This window comes from Seriola aureovittata, chromosome 15, assembly GCF_021018895.1.
Source record: "Seriola aureovittata isolate HTS-2021-v1 ecotype China chromosome 15, ASM2101889v1, whole genome shotgun sequence".
In the NCBI taxonomy this organism is placed as follows: Eukaryota; Metazoa; Chordata; class Actinopteri; order Carangiformes; family Carangidae; genus Seriola; species Seriola aureovittata.
In genome coordinates, this window is record NC_079378.1 from 21,647,439 (window position 1) to 21,663,419 (window position 15,981).

The 15,981-nt window shown below is 43.2% G+C and overlaps 1 protein-coding gene across 1 annotated transcript in view; it reads right to left on the reverse strand.

Annotated features, from left to right (window-relative positions):
* Positions 1-295: 295 nt before the first annotated feature.
* uvrag (UV radiation resistance associated gene) overlaps positions 296-15,981 on the reverse strand; it is an 86,118-nt gene continuing 70,432 nt past the window's right edge. Inside the window, exons 14-15 of the mRNA XM_056397153.1 lie at positions 11,144-11,235; positions 296-2,797 (exon numbers count right to left, since the gene is read on the reverse strand). Coding sequence (XP_056253128.1) covers positions 1,966-2,797; positions 11,144-11,235 — 924 coding nt within the window. The 3' untranslated portion in view covers positions 296-1,965. The remainder of the gene's footprint in view (positions 2,798-11,143; positions 11,236-15,981) is intronic.

Consider the following 15,981-nt stretch of genomic DNA (forward strand, 5'->3'; position numbering starts at 1 on the left):
TTTTAATTGAACTGTTTTCTGGAGATTTTTGTCCTTTTTTGTACGACTCAAATCATCACCTCCCACATGTTTCATACATTATAATGTCACTACTGTAACCACCTCATGTTCAAACCTAAGCAAACCCACGCTGATACAAATGCAGGCAGACCACTGTTAAAGGGGGCTACATACATCCATGCTGTTGGACTGCAAGTCTTTAATAACCAAAAAAAAAAAGAAAAAAAAAAAGAAAAAGATGAAAACCAAAGAAAAAAAAAACTCCATACAAAAGTATATGTACATGGTCACTTACTGAACTGTATAGCAGTTTATGGAAATTATCTAACATGGTTCACCTTTTAGTTTTAAATACAATACTCAACAGTCAGCAACCACAGAACTGGATCTGAAACACAAAGTGGGCTGTTGGTGGAGAGTCCATCTTTGTCATGGCAGGTGATGCAAAGCAGCTGTCGACACATCAGGACCCGCTAACCGGTTATCATATCAGTCTAACATTTGTCAGTATGAATGAATGACACACCATGTGATTGGGGAAAAAAAAACAACTAATTATTGATTTCCTTTGAAAACAAAACGCACACAACTGTTGACAGACATAAATAACGCAATAATTGAATACCAGTGCAAGAAAGCAACAGGGAGACACGGGACAAAATCACAGACGATGGGATTGAGACACTTGCTATTAACACATACAGTGGAGCCTGAGTGAGAAATCCCAACGGAACACAGACACAGAATTTAACTTTTGGTCGACTGAATATGAGAATCAGAGGATGTAACATTAACATTGAAGTTAATATTGATGGGGTACATTAAAATTGAAAAAAAGAGGACATGGAGATAGACAGAAAAACAATTGCACCGTATCCCTGCCATGTGCTGTGAGCTCCGACCTGCCACTCCTGTGATCCTCATCTTTGAACCTGAAGGAGACACTCGAGCGTGCGTGGAGGATGACCAGTGGGTTGAGCTGTTGAGGAGGAGGAGATGCAGCGTGTCACAGTTAGGGAGTCTCTGATTGGGCTACTGGTTCCAGCTCCCACCTCACTTTGTGGTAGTAAAATCCTGCTCAAAGGTCATTGGTGAGCTTACGTGAAACCTAACTGTGATTGTGTGACTGTGGTTGCATGCTAATGTGAAGCCCTGACACACACGCACATACATGGCTGTGTCCTCCCTGCAGCACACGCCCACTGCCATGCACTCTGAATGAAGGCCTGGGAAGCATCTAAACGTTTGCTTGTGCAGTCAAAGGTGTAAGTACTGGGACAGCAGGCTCTCTGATAGAAGACAGTTCACTGTGATAAAACAGTGTGCATCTGTTCTCTGTGTTACTGATTCGTTAATTCATAAAATCTCATTTAAAAAAAAAAAAAAACTGTGCAAATGAAGAAGCAAGCAGTAGTTTTTTATTTGGAGCTGCTGCACTGAAGCATTTTCTACCCTGGTGTACTGATTCTGCATCTTGGCTGTGGATGGGAATCTTAAAAGCAGTTTAGAGATGATGATGTTTTGCACAGGAAGTAAAGGGTTTGTATCGCAGTAAAGGTTTGAAAAGAAAGTGATACATGAATGGTCCCTGGTGTGGACGACACTAAATCCTAGGGGGTGATTTTTAACACTGAGGCCAAATCATTTTGTGAATAAAAAATGCCTGAATTATTGTTCTGTATCCATTGTTAAAAAATAGATTGACGCTGGCATCAAAAATAAAAGTTAAGCTCACTGTTCCAATACTTCCACTTTTAACTGTATTCATTTCAAAGATTATTATGGAAATGTTTACAATAAGTGCAAATTGGTCGTTTTTCCAGATCAGCTCCTATGATTTTTGATGCTGCGATTAGGAGGTGAATACCCCACCTTTGTCGTCTCAGTTCAACTCCCTGCCTTGTATTTGTCCAAACCCCCTGTGCAACTTTTTCCATGCCTCCCTCTCTCCTTAGGTCCTCGGCCTCACTTATCAGAGTTCTTGCGTGGTCTGCGGAAGCTGGACATGTTCTCATTTAGTGCATAGATGCGCCTGGAGAACTCCTCAAATCCGGCCACGTCCAGCTCGCCCAGAACCTGTTCGTCACACTCCACAGCCACCGCGTGGTCCACAGGGATGCGGCGATAGTCTTCCAGCCGGGCCTCATCTGCTAACCCTAACCCCATCACTACCCCCATCCCCAGGCCTAAGCCAGTGGCCTCCGTGCCCATGATTTCCTCAGCTTGCTCCACAGAGCAGCGCAGCTCTGGGACCAGGCTAACGGGCGCCTGTCCCGGTACCACAGAGCCGTTCATGGTGCCTGTGTGCTGAACAGCAGCCGCTTTTTCCTCCCCAGTTTCCTGCACTGTAGAGGAGTTAGACACCCCTGAGCTGCTGGGTAGTTGTTCTTCAGTCTCTTCTTCTTTATCCAAATCAATCTCTCTATTGGCGCTACTGCGTCCCTCTACTTTCGCTTCTGTCTCCTCACCCTGCTCCGTCTCTTCCCTCTGCTCTCCCTCCTCGATGGCCTCCGTGGTCAGGTTAAGTGAGGTCATGCCGGCATCTAGGGAGGAGGACAGGTGTTTGGGTGAAGGCAAGGGTGGTGCCAGGCCAACGGGGGGCTGCCCTTCATCCATGGCTGTATTGTAGCTGGGTGGAGGGGTTGGCTTGTACTTATCTGCCTCCGAGCTCGCCCTTTTCCTCAGGCCTCGGTCTGGGGAGCTGGTGTGGTAGGGGTAGCCTATCTCTGAGGCGGCAGACACGCCGAGCTGGGACTTGGACGGCACCGGGATTGAGCTGGAGACATGGTGTCGGTCACTGTGAGGAAGGAAGAGAGGGACATAAACAAAAGCAATGACAATAGAACTACTGGTACAGTATTAAATTCAACATTTAGACTGTTTTCCATTTGTTACAGTAAGCTTTAATCTCCACAGCCAACATGACTGTGATGTCCTAAGGGGGTGAATGAGACACTCAGGTTCTATTTGGACCTGTTTCTCCATTGATCTCATCAGCACCCCTCCACCCAAAGCACCCGCCCCCTTTCCCCTGATCCAAGAGAGAGACAGCTGCAGTTCTTTGTAAATCACTCCACCTTACAACATTCAGAAAACATTTGTGCAGGCTGTGAGACTAGGCCTCACGTACTCACCCAAGTATGTCAGACATTTTCCTCCATAACAGATAACAGACTAAGGATCTGGGACACCCCACCCCACCCAAGTACTGGAGCCATAAATTTACTTAAATGGGGGCCTCACCACCTCTTCCGATAGCCAAGGCCATGTATAATTCACTGGACTACTTAGCGGTCTGCCTAACGGGACCAGTCCGCTATCTCAGGAGCTGAGGCCCTGTGCTGTTGGGGTCAAAGGTGAAGCAGGGCCTCCCTGTGCTCTCTGGTGATTCACATCTGTTGGTTAAAGAGTTAAGGACAAATCTCATCTTGTTCAGTTGGACGTGCAGTCATTATAGATGTCCTTGTAAATTTTCTCCCGTCACCTGGTGCTTGCAAAGGAAGTCTTGCCTAAAACAGTGGCGCTGACACATCAGTAATGGAAGCACCGGCAGACATATGCGTTTATTGTGTACAAGCTTGCAGTCTGATGGACAGTTTCACCAGCAAACACATGAGGACTTGTAAAAAGGGCCCTGACCTTGACCCGTGCCGGCACCCTGCAGAGGTGGTCCTGACAGGGTTCACACGCAGGACACTGCGGAGATGAGGGCAGAAGCCTGTCTAGTTTTAAGAGAAACTTGTCAAACTTCAAAGTGCCTGTGCTACAGTAAACAAGAACCATCCTTGGGCTGAAGGTACAGTATGAAAGTACGACCTGCAAATACTGCACCTCTAACATTTCCGCTAATTGGAGTCACAAAGACGTACATGTTGAACTGTCACCTGAGGTCAGGGTTAAGAAAATAAAGGTATAGTGTAATGACCTGATCCTGTGAGAGTGTTCGTCTTAAGTGGGCAGAACAGGAGATGGGCTGTGTTTTACTTGGCAGCGCATATCCATCAAAACACATCATTTAATATAAATGGCTTCAGCCGTCCCCCCTAACGAGCACATGGTTGATTCTGCAGAAAAGCATTTTTGAGGCAAAATGGAAACAATATGCTCTTTAACACCTAGTTTTCTGGGGAGACAAATGGAATAAAAAGAATATTTACGAGTTGAATGATTCGCCATCTTAAACACTTATCTGTGACTTTCCAAATGAAACCATCATGGGCCCTTTAGGAGCCAGTCCAAAAATTCAAAACCTGATTTAGGAGAAAGGAATAAAGACAAATGTCATGAGAAGTCAATTATCATTTAAGTAAGTGGAAAATGTGGTTCAGACTCTTTGAAACACAATACAGGTTTGGAAACCGGAGACAGCTGGTACTGAGTGAAGTCTAAGGTTTCAATGCATCATTTATAACAAGCTAGGAAGTGACTATACGTTGTTTGAGCTTGACCGAACGATGTCCTTACGGCAACGACTGATTAGATGGTTGATTTTAATTATCTTCAGCCCATTTTCTTCCACTCCTCCCTCCAGCTGACTCTCTCGTATAATCCATTTGCTCAGATTTTAACTGGCCATCTAACAAATGTATTACTGACATTAAAAAAAATAAAAATCACACAGTCATCACACAAAGTCTTAAGTATAATGAGGACTCTTGTATTTGGACCATGTTATTTGGTTCCACTGTGTGTCTTGGTTCGGCCTGCATTAGTTATTTGTGTCAAATAGTGCTGCAGCGTATTAATAACAGAGAGAATGGGTGTGCTTCAGAATGGGTGGAGGACTTCAGCCAAGCAACCCTCTGGGCAGTCATAACATTTTTTCTTGAAACATTTTAACTCTGATGACATGTTTTTTAATGCAGGCAATTAGTCTACACATGTATAGCCACTGTGACCATATGTGCTAAATAAGGGTGCTGGGAAGACAGAGCTGCTGAAAAACATTTCCTAAAGTTGTTTGGAAAAGCTGGAACTCATACAGCGCCATTACAGAATAAGGCCAAATACTCCCATGGCATGAACTAACTGTGTCTCTCGTTGACAGTCTCGGTGCACTGAATGAGATTTTTCATATTCTTAATAAACATTTACTCTGTCCCCTTTCTGAAATTTCCTTCCCCTTGTATAAACCATTCATACAAACAGTCCTTAAACTGCTTTTTGAGACGAGGTGGAATGTAATTCTGAGGACGGTCATTGGGTTGGCCCACCACTTTGGTCCGCACTGAAATATCTCAACTGTTATTGGATAGACTGTCATTATTTAGGACATACACTAAGTTCCCAGTTTGTTAGTTACACCCAGTAAAAACTAATGCAGTCTAACACATAATACAGTCCTGCAATAAATCATATCCTATCCTATTGATCATAGAGGTGAACCAAAAACAAAACATTATAACCTTCATGAAGGAGGATTTATTGCAGGGCTGTTGTATCAGACTGAACAGTTTCAGCTAGATGTGCCTAATAAACTGCTAACTGGGTAAACATTCATGTTTCCCTCGGGGTTGGGGGTGGGGGTGGGGGGGGGGTGGGGTTGGGGGGATTGTTATGACTTTGGTGAACCCTTAACTTTTGCTCAAAAGGGTGCCAATGTTAGCATTCTGATCCTATGTGCCACTGTGGCTACGTACAGCTGAGCTGCTGCTAGCATGAGTGTAGATTTTAGTTTTATTAAAAACATACTTTAAATATCCACTGCAGTATTGAGACAGTAGTCACCCCTGGTTTGTTGCCAGGTATCCCTGAGTCATGACAGATATTGACTGACGCTTGTTCTGGTAGATGCTGTGGTCCATTAGAAATTGTTGTGTTGCATGTAATGATGTTACTGGGCACTCTTTTCGCATTCCTAATCAAGTATGTTTACTGTTTGAACTTTCTTCTGTTTTGGGAAATGTTTCTTTCAATTACTTCTGATGCCACTACACAATAACTGTTTGACTAATAATATCAATAGTTATAATATATTCGATGTATATAATAAAGAAATCCCCCTCCGTATGTCCTCTATGAAAATGGAACTAAACAATAGAGGGCTCAGATTTCAGACAGCTTGGACTTTGTTTGCGGCATTCATGACAAGTAAAGCGAATTCATGATAGCAGCTCGACACACAATACTGATGGGAAAAAGGTCTGTTGCTCATCTCTAATGTGTAATATGCAGCTGTGTAGTGATAAGTTCCCTCCACTGGCAGCAGAAGCTATCCAGCTACAGTAAGTCTCTACATTTCACTGGACCTCACTCTCTGCTGTATTACTCAAACAACAACTAGAGTGCACATTGTAAATGCTGCTAAAAGGCCTCTGCCTAAATCATCATGTACAAAACTCGTGCCGAGCCAGAAATAGCCTGCACTCCTCCACAGCTTTTTGCCTGCTCTCTTCGTTTCCACTGCTGATGTCAAACCTGGCATATTTCAGGCCGACTCAGGAATTCGGTTAGCCAGACCTTTCCACTGTCCTGTCCCCCGACAGGCTTCACAACATGCCCCTGTTCATATTCAAATCCCACTAAGGAGCCATGATTTTGGGCCAAAACAAGCAATGGCAGATAAGATTTGGTTGTTTGATGTGGTTTAGGGAAATCCCTGTGAAACTAATATGCGCTATGGCGGAAGCTGAGTTTTCTTTTTGCTTTAACAGAGCAGGACTTATCGACCGTCTGGCTCTGGAAGACAGGGAATCACCACAGCTCAGCGTGAGCGACACGATCAACAAGCTGACAACACCCTCACACTGCTCAATGCATTTCTCATGTATTACATCTTTTACAGGGACTATCCTGTTGTTTTTACAACAAACAAATAACAGGGATATTGATTCACTTAACATTTTATTTAGGCTTTGGTTGTCTGCAAGCCAACGTGGAACTAAATAAAATAAATTTAATCTTCTATAGTTTTGACAGTTTTCATGCTGATCTCATGTAAAACAACCATATTGACAGCAAAATAAATTAAATAATAATGTTGAGAATAGTTTGACATTTTGGAATATACACCTACTCAGTTTGGATTTAATGAGACAAGTGTTACCTCTCTATGGTTAGTATAGCTTAGAATAAAGACTGGAAACAGGGAAACCACTAGCCTGGCTCTGTCAAGACGAAAAAAAAAAATACAGCTTTTCAGCACATTTAAAGCTCAGTAATTAAAACGGCGTACTGCATCTCGTTTGTTTAATCCACACAAAAATACAAAAACAAGTTGTGTCTTTTCCATGTGCACTGAGTTTGTCGTATCCAAGAAACAGTCTGGCACATAACCCCCACAGAGTTTGGACAGAACTGGACCTGTGCCCCACGTGCTTCCAGTCTTCATGCTGAGCTAAGATAATCGTTTGTCCTTGTTATTGGTTTATCAAAGTTAGTGATTATCAGTACTCTACACACTTTTTATGGTGTGTGTGCAATCACTTTCATACATGTACATGATAAAATTTCCAACTTCACTACTCATGAACAGTAGTAAACCTCAGGGGTATTGACTGTATATTGTCTATGCTGAGCAGTGCACTGACTTAACTAGCTGAGGTTTAACTGGACTCACTGATACCATATGCATGTGTGAGACCCTGTCATGTCCTTCATTCTTATTAATGACTACTATTTCATCAGCTATGAAACCTTACAGGGTTGAAAATGTACTGTACATCTACAGTTCAAGTTCTAAAATCCAGGATCAAGTTTTATTGGATTTAAAGGCCATATTTCAAAAATAAAAAATCAATCATGTTGATGTGACTCCTCAAAGAAAGAAATATAAAGATGCGGTTGGGTAAAATAATGGTTTATGTGACAAGAGGGAGAAAAAATAGATTGGAAATGGCAGCATTATTCCTGTAGGGTCAGGAGGAAACGGTGTCTCAGGAACTGATGTACGTTTGTAGAATATCACATGAACAGAGAGAAAGGATTTATCCTTCCAAATCATCCATTACTGTAAATATAGTGAATTCATAGGGCACTTGTCAGGTTTAATGTTCCTTGCAAATTTTAGAGTTAGCGTTGGTAAATAAATTTCATATTATAACCTTTTATCTGTCACTGTTGAGACTGCAGCTGTCTGAATGTCACAACCCTTTGTATACATCATGTAACACAAGGGGACTACCGTGGTTTTGCTAACTTTTCTCAACTCACTATGGGGTCTTTGGGGATGTTCACATCCTCCAGCTGCTGTGTTGAATCTGCTTGGCCAGGCGCTCTGCCACACCTTGCCTCCCCCCTCGTACGTAGCCCAGCTTCCAGGCACTGGAGTGGGATTAGGGCCCTGTGAACCTCTGCCAAGCCCTCAGTGGATGTGGAGCGGCAAATAGGAGCATGTTGAATACGTTTGCTTTGATCTCAGCAGACTGTGCAGTTTACAAAGAATTGGTTTCTGGTACTGTCTCTGTCTCCCTCTTGGTAATAGATTCACCATTTTTCCGCTGTTTCTCATCCTTCAGCAAGATTTTGAAAAAAAAAAAAACTTTACTGCCCATTTTGCACCAGAGCTTGACTGTATATATCATGAAATGTTATGATGTGTTTCTGAGATGATAATGTTTGGAAATGTATAAAGATATGATCAGCAGTTGGGCTGACAAGCATCTGTAGTCCAATGTAGAAAACAGACTTCATAGTACACTCTTTTGTATTCTCTGCTTTTCTTCAATTTTCCATCCGTTCTGTATAAAATGATTCTGCGATAATGCCATGGTGTGGGTCTCGGCCCTTTGGGAAAGGGTCTCCCTGCAGAGTGGATGCATGCTGAATTAGTTCTTTATGGAGGGAGGAACCGTTTCCAAATATATTCTGGAAACAGTTCCTATCCATATCCTTCATCACATCATCCCTGTTTAGGATGCATGGAAGAAAGAAAGAGGTGGCAAGGAGGGATAGAGCAAGCAGATTAGCCTCTCTCACACAGTCTATAAGATAATTACCTGCAGATGCTATTCTGCCCTTTTATATATTCATATTTCACAAGCTGGGTCCCAGCATTGGAAACTGTATCTGAGTTTAGGCTTTTTCAAACAGTGCATGGAAGACTGGAACTGATATGGGAAGAGGATGGTGCAACAGTGTGTGAAGAAAAATCAGTGCATATCCTCCGTATTACAGAGCAATGTGAAACAGTCACCTCCTCATCCTCACTGGAGACTTTGATTTAGGCTGAAGGAGCATTATGCATGGTCTTATGATGAGAGGACGGCAAGTTTAACAACTGTGACTCAGCTTAAATCTAAGCATACTTTTCATACATTTTTTTTTTTTTTACCTTTTTTCAAAAAGGTTTTTTTTTCTTTTATCAAGTTTGACATTTTCCTATAAGCTCTTTTTTTGTCTGAATTACACCATTTTACAAATAGACAAATACTACTGTGCTCCATTACATCATTATAGACTGTACTTATAGTACCGTATGTCTTGCTTTTCTGAGTTTGGCTTTCCAATATAGAGAAATACTGATAACTGAATTATTCAACAAACACAAAGATGTGTTTGACGTGTGTTCAGTAGTTTAGAGGGACCAGTGAGAGGGTGTTACCTCTGGACAGAGCCAGGTTAACTGTTTCCCCTGCTTCAGTCTTTCTGCTAAACTAAGCTAAGCTAAGCTAACTGGCTGTTTCATATTTACACTGCAGAAATAAGAGTGAGATCAATCTAACTCTCCGCTACCCTTCCCTAAATGTTGACTTATACCTTTAAAGTATTGCTAACTGTATTGGTTAGCGGTAGAGCTGTATGTCATATGACAATGTGAATGACTGTTGTAAATGTGTGTTTTTAGGTCAGTGCTGTTTCGGCCTGATGAGATGACTTCTGAGTCAGCACAGAGCAGCTTTTGTCCCTGTGGTCTCATTGTCACAAAGGAGTGTGTTTGTGGCAAGCCACTGTGGAACAGTTACACTTCCACCACCACTTCCATGCACGTGTACACACGTATACACATACACATGGCTTAAGGGTTTAGCGGGTCCCTGCTTTCATCTCATCTATCTTTGGGCCCTTCCACTTCCCATTAAGGGGGGGGGGGGGGTCGATGGAGGACTGATTTGGGAGCTCAGGCTTTTCATGGCTTCTTTCCTTTCAAAACAAAAGATTATTCAATTAATGTGTGTAATACACATTTTCCCCTTTGCTGACCCTGGGAGAGGAGTGGAGATCAAAGACAGCCCTCTCTTTTTTAGGACAGTGGAGCTGAGGCCTGACGCAGACTGACTCCCAGGTTTTAGTGGAGGGTTAGTCACAGGGCATAAGACTGTAGAAGGAGAGCGGCAGAGATCTGAGCATTCCTCCAAAGCGGGACATAGTGACTGCTGCAAATCTCATTAACAACTGCTCTTTTCAAATGCGGAGGTACTGATGATGCACGGAGGTGGTGCATCATTACAAAGGCAATCTACAGTATTCTTAACTTTTCCCTAAGACATCTGTATGATTTCAGACAATACTGTTCTGTGACGGACCAATATTTCATATCATCATCCATATCTATATACAGTATTATCCATATTCCATAATATATCCAGAGGCCAAGCTGAAAACTAAAGGGAGTGTCAAATGATTGTAACATGGATTTTGAAAAGTGCTCTGTAAATAAAGATGATCATTATTTTGCTGTCAAATCAACAGTTCTTACTTGAAAAATGTACTTTTGCCAATAATCACTGTGAACAATCTGAAATAGATGCTGTCAGTCGTGGGTTGATTGCACTGAAAAATACCATTAGATACATAGCCATGGTTTCATGGAACTCTTTGTCTGTATATTCTCCCTCCTAATCTTATAATTATATACAGATATAATGCTAAATTGTAATATACGGTCAGGTATTAACTCAGTCCCACTTGTTGAGCTATTTGTTGTGTTTGTTTTGTGTTAAATATATTTTAGTTTTTAGTTTTTCTGGTGTTGTTTGCTCTAGGTTGGAATGTGATTTTATGTTGTCTGTTAATGTGGTGGATGATTGGACCTGAGGAAGAATATCCTCAGTTTTGAGTTAATGGGAATGAAATGAGATCGATTTTACATTGTGTTTGATTAAAGAAAAGAAAACCCTGTAAATTCAGACACATCACTTTTATCCTTCAGGCTTCAGTAACTTAGGAGCAAATATTTGTGGTGTTGTGTCTTTCTGATTCTTACCATCGGACCAGCAGTCCGTGCTCCAGGAAGTTCTTCAGGTTGGGTAGTGTCTGCTGCAGGTCTGGGGTGGTCAGGCCATGTTGATATCTCAGCTGCGAGAAAAAGGAAAACATATTTGTATCAATAACCTCAAACAAACTACAGCATCACACAGAGCTGTTCATACAGTGTGTGGTGGCCCAGCACTAATACATATGTTGTTAGACACGTATGTACATTCTCCATGTTTGGACGTAGCTTAGAGAAGAAAGAGATACCACCTACAGGAGAGGTATGAAGTCTACATAGTTTCAGCGTGACACATTTCTACTCCACATCGGACTATTACTCATCTGGACACATAGAGGCATCCCTCCCTGTTACCAGGCATGTGCACTAACACATAAAGTGTGTTGAAAGACAGGAGGTGAGATGAGGGTGAGAAGAAAAACCAAACTTCCTGTTAAAACACCTGGATGAAACGGGGCAAAGAGAGCACATTATAAACCCCATTAAATCCTCTTATGATCTCTCCCTCTGTCTGCAGCAGACCCACTTCTAAATTTGGCCTTGAATGTTCCCTCCTCTGTGCCACAGAGCTTTATTTCATGATAGAATCAAATCTTGTGGAAAAAAAATCAACACGGCCACCTTGAAACTCCATCCCCGGTGCCAGAAATATCTCCTCCAACAGTTGAGCGATGTCACAGCGAGCCAGCTCTTGTCCTGGAGAGTTTATTTAACCTATATTACTGAACAGCAGAAGAGCATCATGCCGCACGTCCAGGGTATATCTCCGAGGCCCCTCTGTCACACATACTGCCTGCTCCAGCTGACATCTGTTTTGTTTCCACTAAGGTGCCAAGACAACCACTCTACTTTTACACACACACTTCTGGTAAAAGGATGAAGTACTGCACGTGACTGACACACCATTCACCCTGGGTAACATGCTGTTCATTCATAGACGACCACATAATGGATGACTAGCATGATAATAAAGGAATTACAGAGAAATAAATGCTTTAGCCTACAAGGCCAAAGGTCACATTTCCTTATTTTCAGTTTGAGTTTGAGTTTAATAGGTTTTACACTTTAGAAGGAGACAAATTGTTTTCAGGGTATCAGCAGCCCCCCACTCACATCCATACCACTTTTCCTGTGGCAGATGCTGTAATATTCAGTCAGGGCACTGCTCCAGTACATAGTGGCTCTTGTAAAGCTTGATTAATGGCCAGAGGAGTGGCATATAAGCATTAACACGAAAGGTCATGCTGACAGAGTACACACAGGCCACATGTGCATGCGTGTCAAATTTCTACTCAACATAAAATGGCTAAATCCCTCTCTGTCTGAACAGCTGCCAGAGTCATGTATAAACTGTATGGTATGAACGGTTCGGTATGTGTGGGACATGTACCAATGTGTTCAGTGTTCCAGTGTGTTGTTTGTGATCTGGCCTCAACTGGTGCGTGTCTGTTCGGGGAGTTAAAGAAACAACAGTTCTGACAATATCAGAGGAGGGTTTTTATCAAAAGCAGCTCAGACTGAGGGAGTCGGACAAGGGAAGGGTGTCGCCTTGAAACCCAGCTGGTGATGGAGTGGTCCAAAACCTACGAGAACAACACAGAGATCCATTCATGGCTCACAGTAGACCTCAGGGTCTGACCAAATGACGGCACTGCGCTGTCCACAGGGCCGGCTGAACGGAATTGGGTTTGAAACAGTAGGCCAAGATCAATAACACCACCAGTTTAGAAACAGAGAGAGCATAGCAACACCGGGCAGGGGGGCTTGCTTGTTCTGCGGCCAGATGCTAAAAAAAGGAAAATCCCAATCTCATGGATATCTCAGAGTCACGGTCTAGAAAATATGGGTTAGAAATCATGACTCAGATATCAGAGAAGAATAAATATTATAGCTGCAGCGAAGGTAAACATAGTTTGTTGGGTGCAGCGTGTGCTTTCTTTGATACTCAGTTAGAAGGCGTAACAAAATGCCATCTTTAAATCCCATTACTTGGCCTGAGCTCTGTCGCGTGTGCAATAACCAAAGTGTGTTACTGTTAGGAGACCTACGTGGAATCACATGCCCATATATCTGAGCCTGTGGGGGAGAGAGAAAGAGCATGATTGTGCATTAGTATGTGTGCCTCCTATTGTTTTTCTTACATGCGGAGACCTTGCCAAGCATGCAGCATAAAGAAACTGGATATGGGTGCAGACAAGAGAGTGATGGGTGACGTCACCGGCTTGCTCCGAGCACACTTCATTACCATGAAGCGCGTTGTGGGGGATTAAAAAATAGGAGGATGTTACTGGAAGCACATGTGTAGATGCTTTATATTTCTGTGAGTCCAGGATTCTTCATAATGTATGCCTCCGACAAGCCAACACACAAGAAACCAAGCCCAGCTGCATGCGCGTTCACTCAGGCTTTTGTCAGACGTCTGCCAGTGGGCACCAACAACACTTGAGCTAAGTGTCTGGTTGGCAGCAGTGCAGAGCCACCAGCACTGGGTGACTGCTGCTTCACACTGTCTTTGTAATGAGGTGTTTTAAACACATCCAGACAGGTTGGAAGACGGAATACTGCAACCCCACAGCTGACCCAGCGCTCAGCCAGCCAGACTATCTATATTCATAAACTGGTCTGGCCCTCCCTGGTGGAAACCGCATTAAGTTTCTCCTCAGAGTGCACTGTATGTGTATGTATGTGTATTCCTTATGAACTTAGTCCTGGGAAGGCATATATTCTGGACGCTGGTTGTCGGGTATGCAAACAGCAACCCCCCCCTCCCTCCCTTCTTCGCTGCTCGCCAGAGACAAACAGAAAAACATTAGTGACCCGGCCGTGTCATCTGGGGGAAAAGAAAACAGAATCTTGTAAAAGAGAAGGGAACCTAGGAGGCAGCTTAATGACATGAAGCTGGGTGTCATTTCCAATTGTTCCACCATGAAAGCTTTGACTGCAGGATGGAAACAAACAGCTGAGAGTGAAGGTTTAGATTCTGGTCTGTAAACCCAAACTGTTCTTTGGGAGTCTGTTGTAACTGATACGAAGCAACGTGTTGTAACGTGCGAGTTAAAAAATATAACAGATTGATTTCTATTGCACATTACAGGAATAAAATATCGCGCATAATTTCTGACACCAAAAACCAATAAAATGAGCGTCTTGGAAAATTGTTGTACAAACACAGCATCGAGAAACAGACTCTGAGTGTTTCTATGTCAACAGCTCCAGACCAGATCACACAAATTGCTCAGAATCAGTTCACTTGAGACAGCTTGTCATTTCCAGTTTCCCTTTCATACGTCGCGGTGATGAATGCTGGTGGAGTTCTTTGCGTGCTTGTGCGTATGTGTATGGTAGAGTGCTCTCAAGCTGGCCACGGGGTTCTTTGTAATGGGGCTAACCAGATCGTGGTGAGAAATTCCCAGGGTCCACTGAAGACGGCTGAAAGGCGAGAACACCTATGTGGGGAGGGGGGTAGACTGGGGGCACCCACCGGGGCTCTTTCACATGATGACATAGTGAAACAGATCCGGCCAGGTCTCCTCGTCACTGCTCACGCCTTTGTGTCTGGACACTCCCTTCGCTGTTTACCTTTTCAACAAACCCCACTCAGGGCTTTGGAGAGGCCGCAGCATGTGTAGTGCGGTATGACTGCAGGGTTTTGGTATGAGTGTGTGTGAGAGTTTGGACGATGAACGCAACTGACCCGTCACATCTGACGATCCGGGGACTCATCCTTATACATCACAAAGATAAAGTAACAACCCAAAGAATGCAGCAGTGTATACAGCCCCAGCCTGCCAATCCACTGGAGCCACGACCACACATAAACACACTCAAAACTGACTAGAGCTGGCGGGAACCAGTCAGTTTACAGTACATGCCACCCATCATTTGGCAGAACCTGCTTGTTTGCCCGGAGCTCTGTGTAGCGGCTAAACAAACACAGCCTGGCTTATGCCACATATTACTGTTTCCCTGAGTTTGTCAGTAATAATCATCTTCAGATCGGACCTCGAATGTGGGCGGGCTACAGAGAATTTTGAGGTTGATTGCTGATGATGTGGTGAAGGAGGGTGGCCCAGGTAACAAAGCACAACCCCCCCCTCTCCTCCACATCTTTCATGAGATCAACGTAGAAGCTGCTTGTCAGCGCAGACATCACAACAATTCAACACACTGCACATTATTAGCATCATTTGACAGGAGGGTTTCCATTGTTAATGGCGACCGGAGGAAATCTGGGACACAGGATATTTCCATCAAGAGCGATGCACTTCATGTGTCAAGAGGTCAAAAGTCCCCAAATCAAACTGCATCACGGACAATTACCCTGTGATTTATAATCAGCACGCTTTTGTCCACTGAGGTATAAATAGAAATGTTTTTTTTACATAGTAAGGCTTTACATACTCCCTGGGGAAGACAATCAGGGAGCTCATTAGGTCCTATGACAGCTTGTTACAGAGGAGCTAACCAGGTGTTCTTCCCTCCATCGTCCCTCAGGTCAAACTGTGGACTGGATAGTTCAGCAGAGACCGTGAGGTTAACACAGACATTAGTCTCCATACATAGAATACATATGTAGAGGAGTGGAGCTGTGGGAAATAAGCTGCCACTGACAATATTTCAGGGTTTAAGATGTTAAGTTGACTTAGGTTAAGATGACTTATTCATGAAGAACTTACAAACCACAGAATAAAAAAGAAAAACACAAGATGTAAAAACAAATGACACTATAAGAGCTGAATGATACCACAGCATGGAAGTTGGTGTATACTCATTTCTTACAGTCCTGTCACTTCTACCCATTATTTCTACTGTTCCTGCCAGGGAATGCT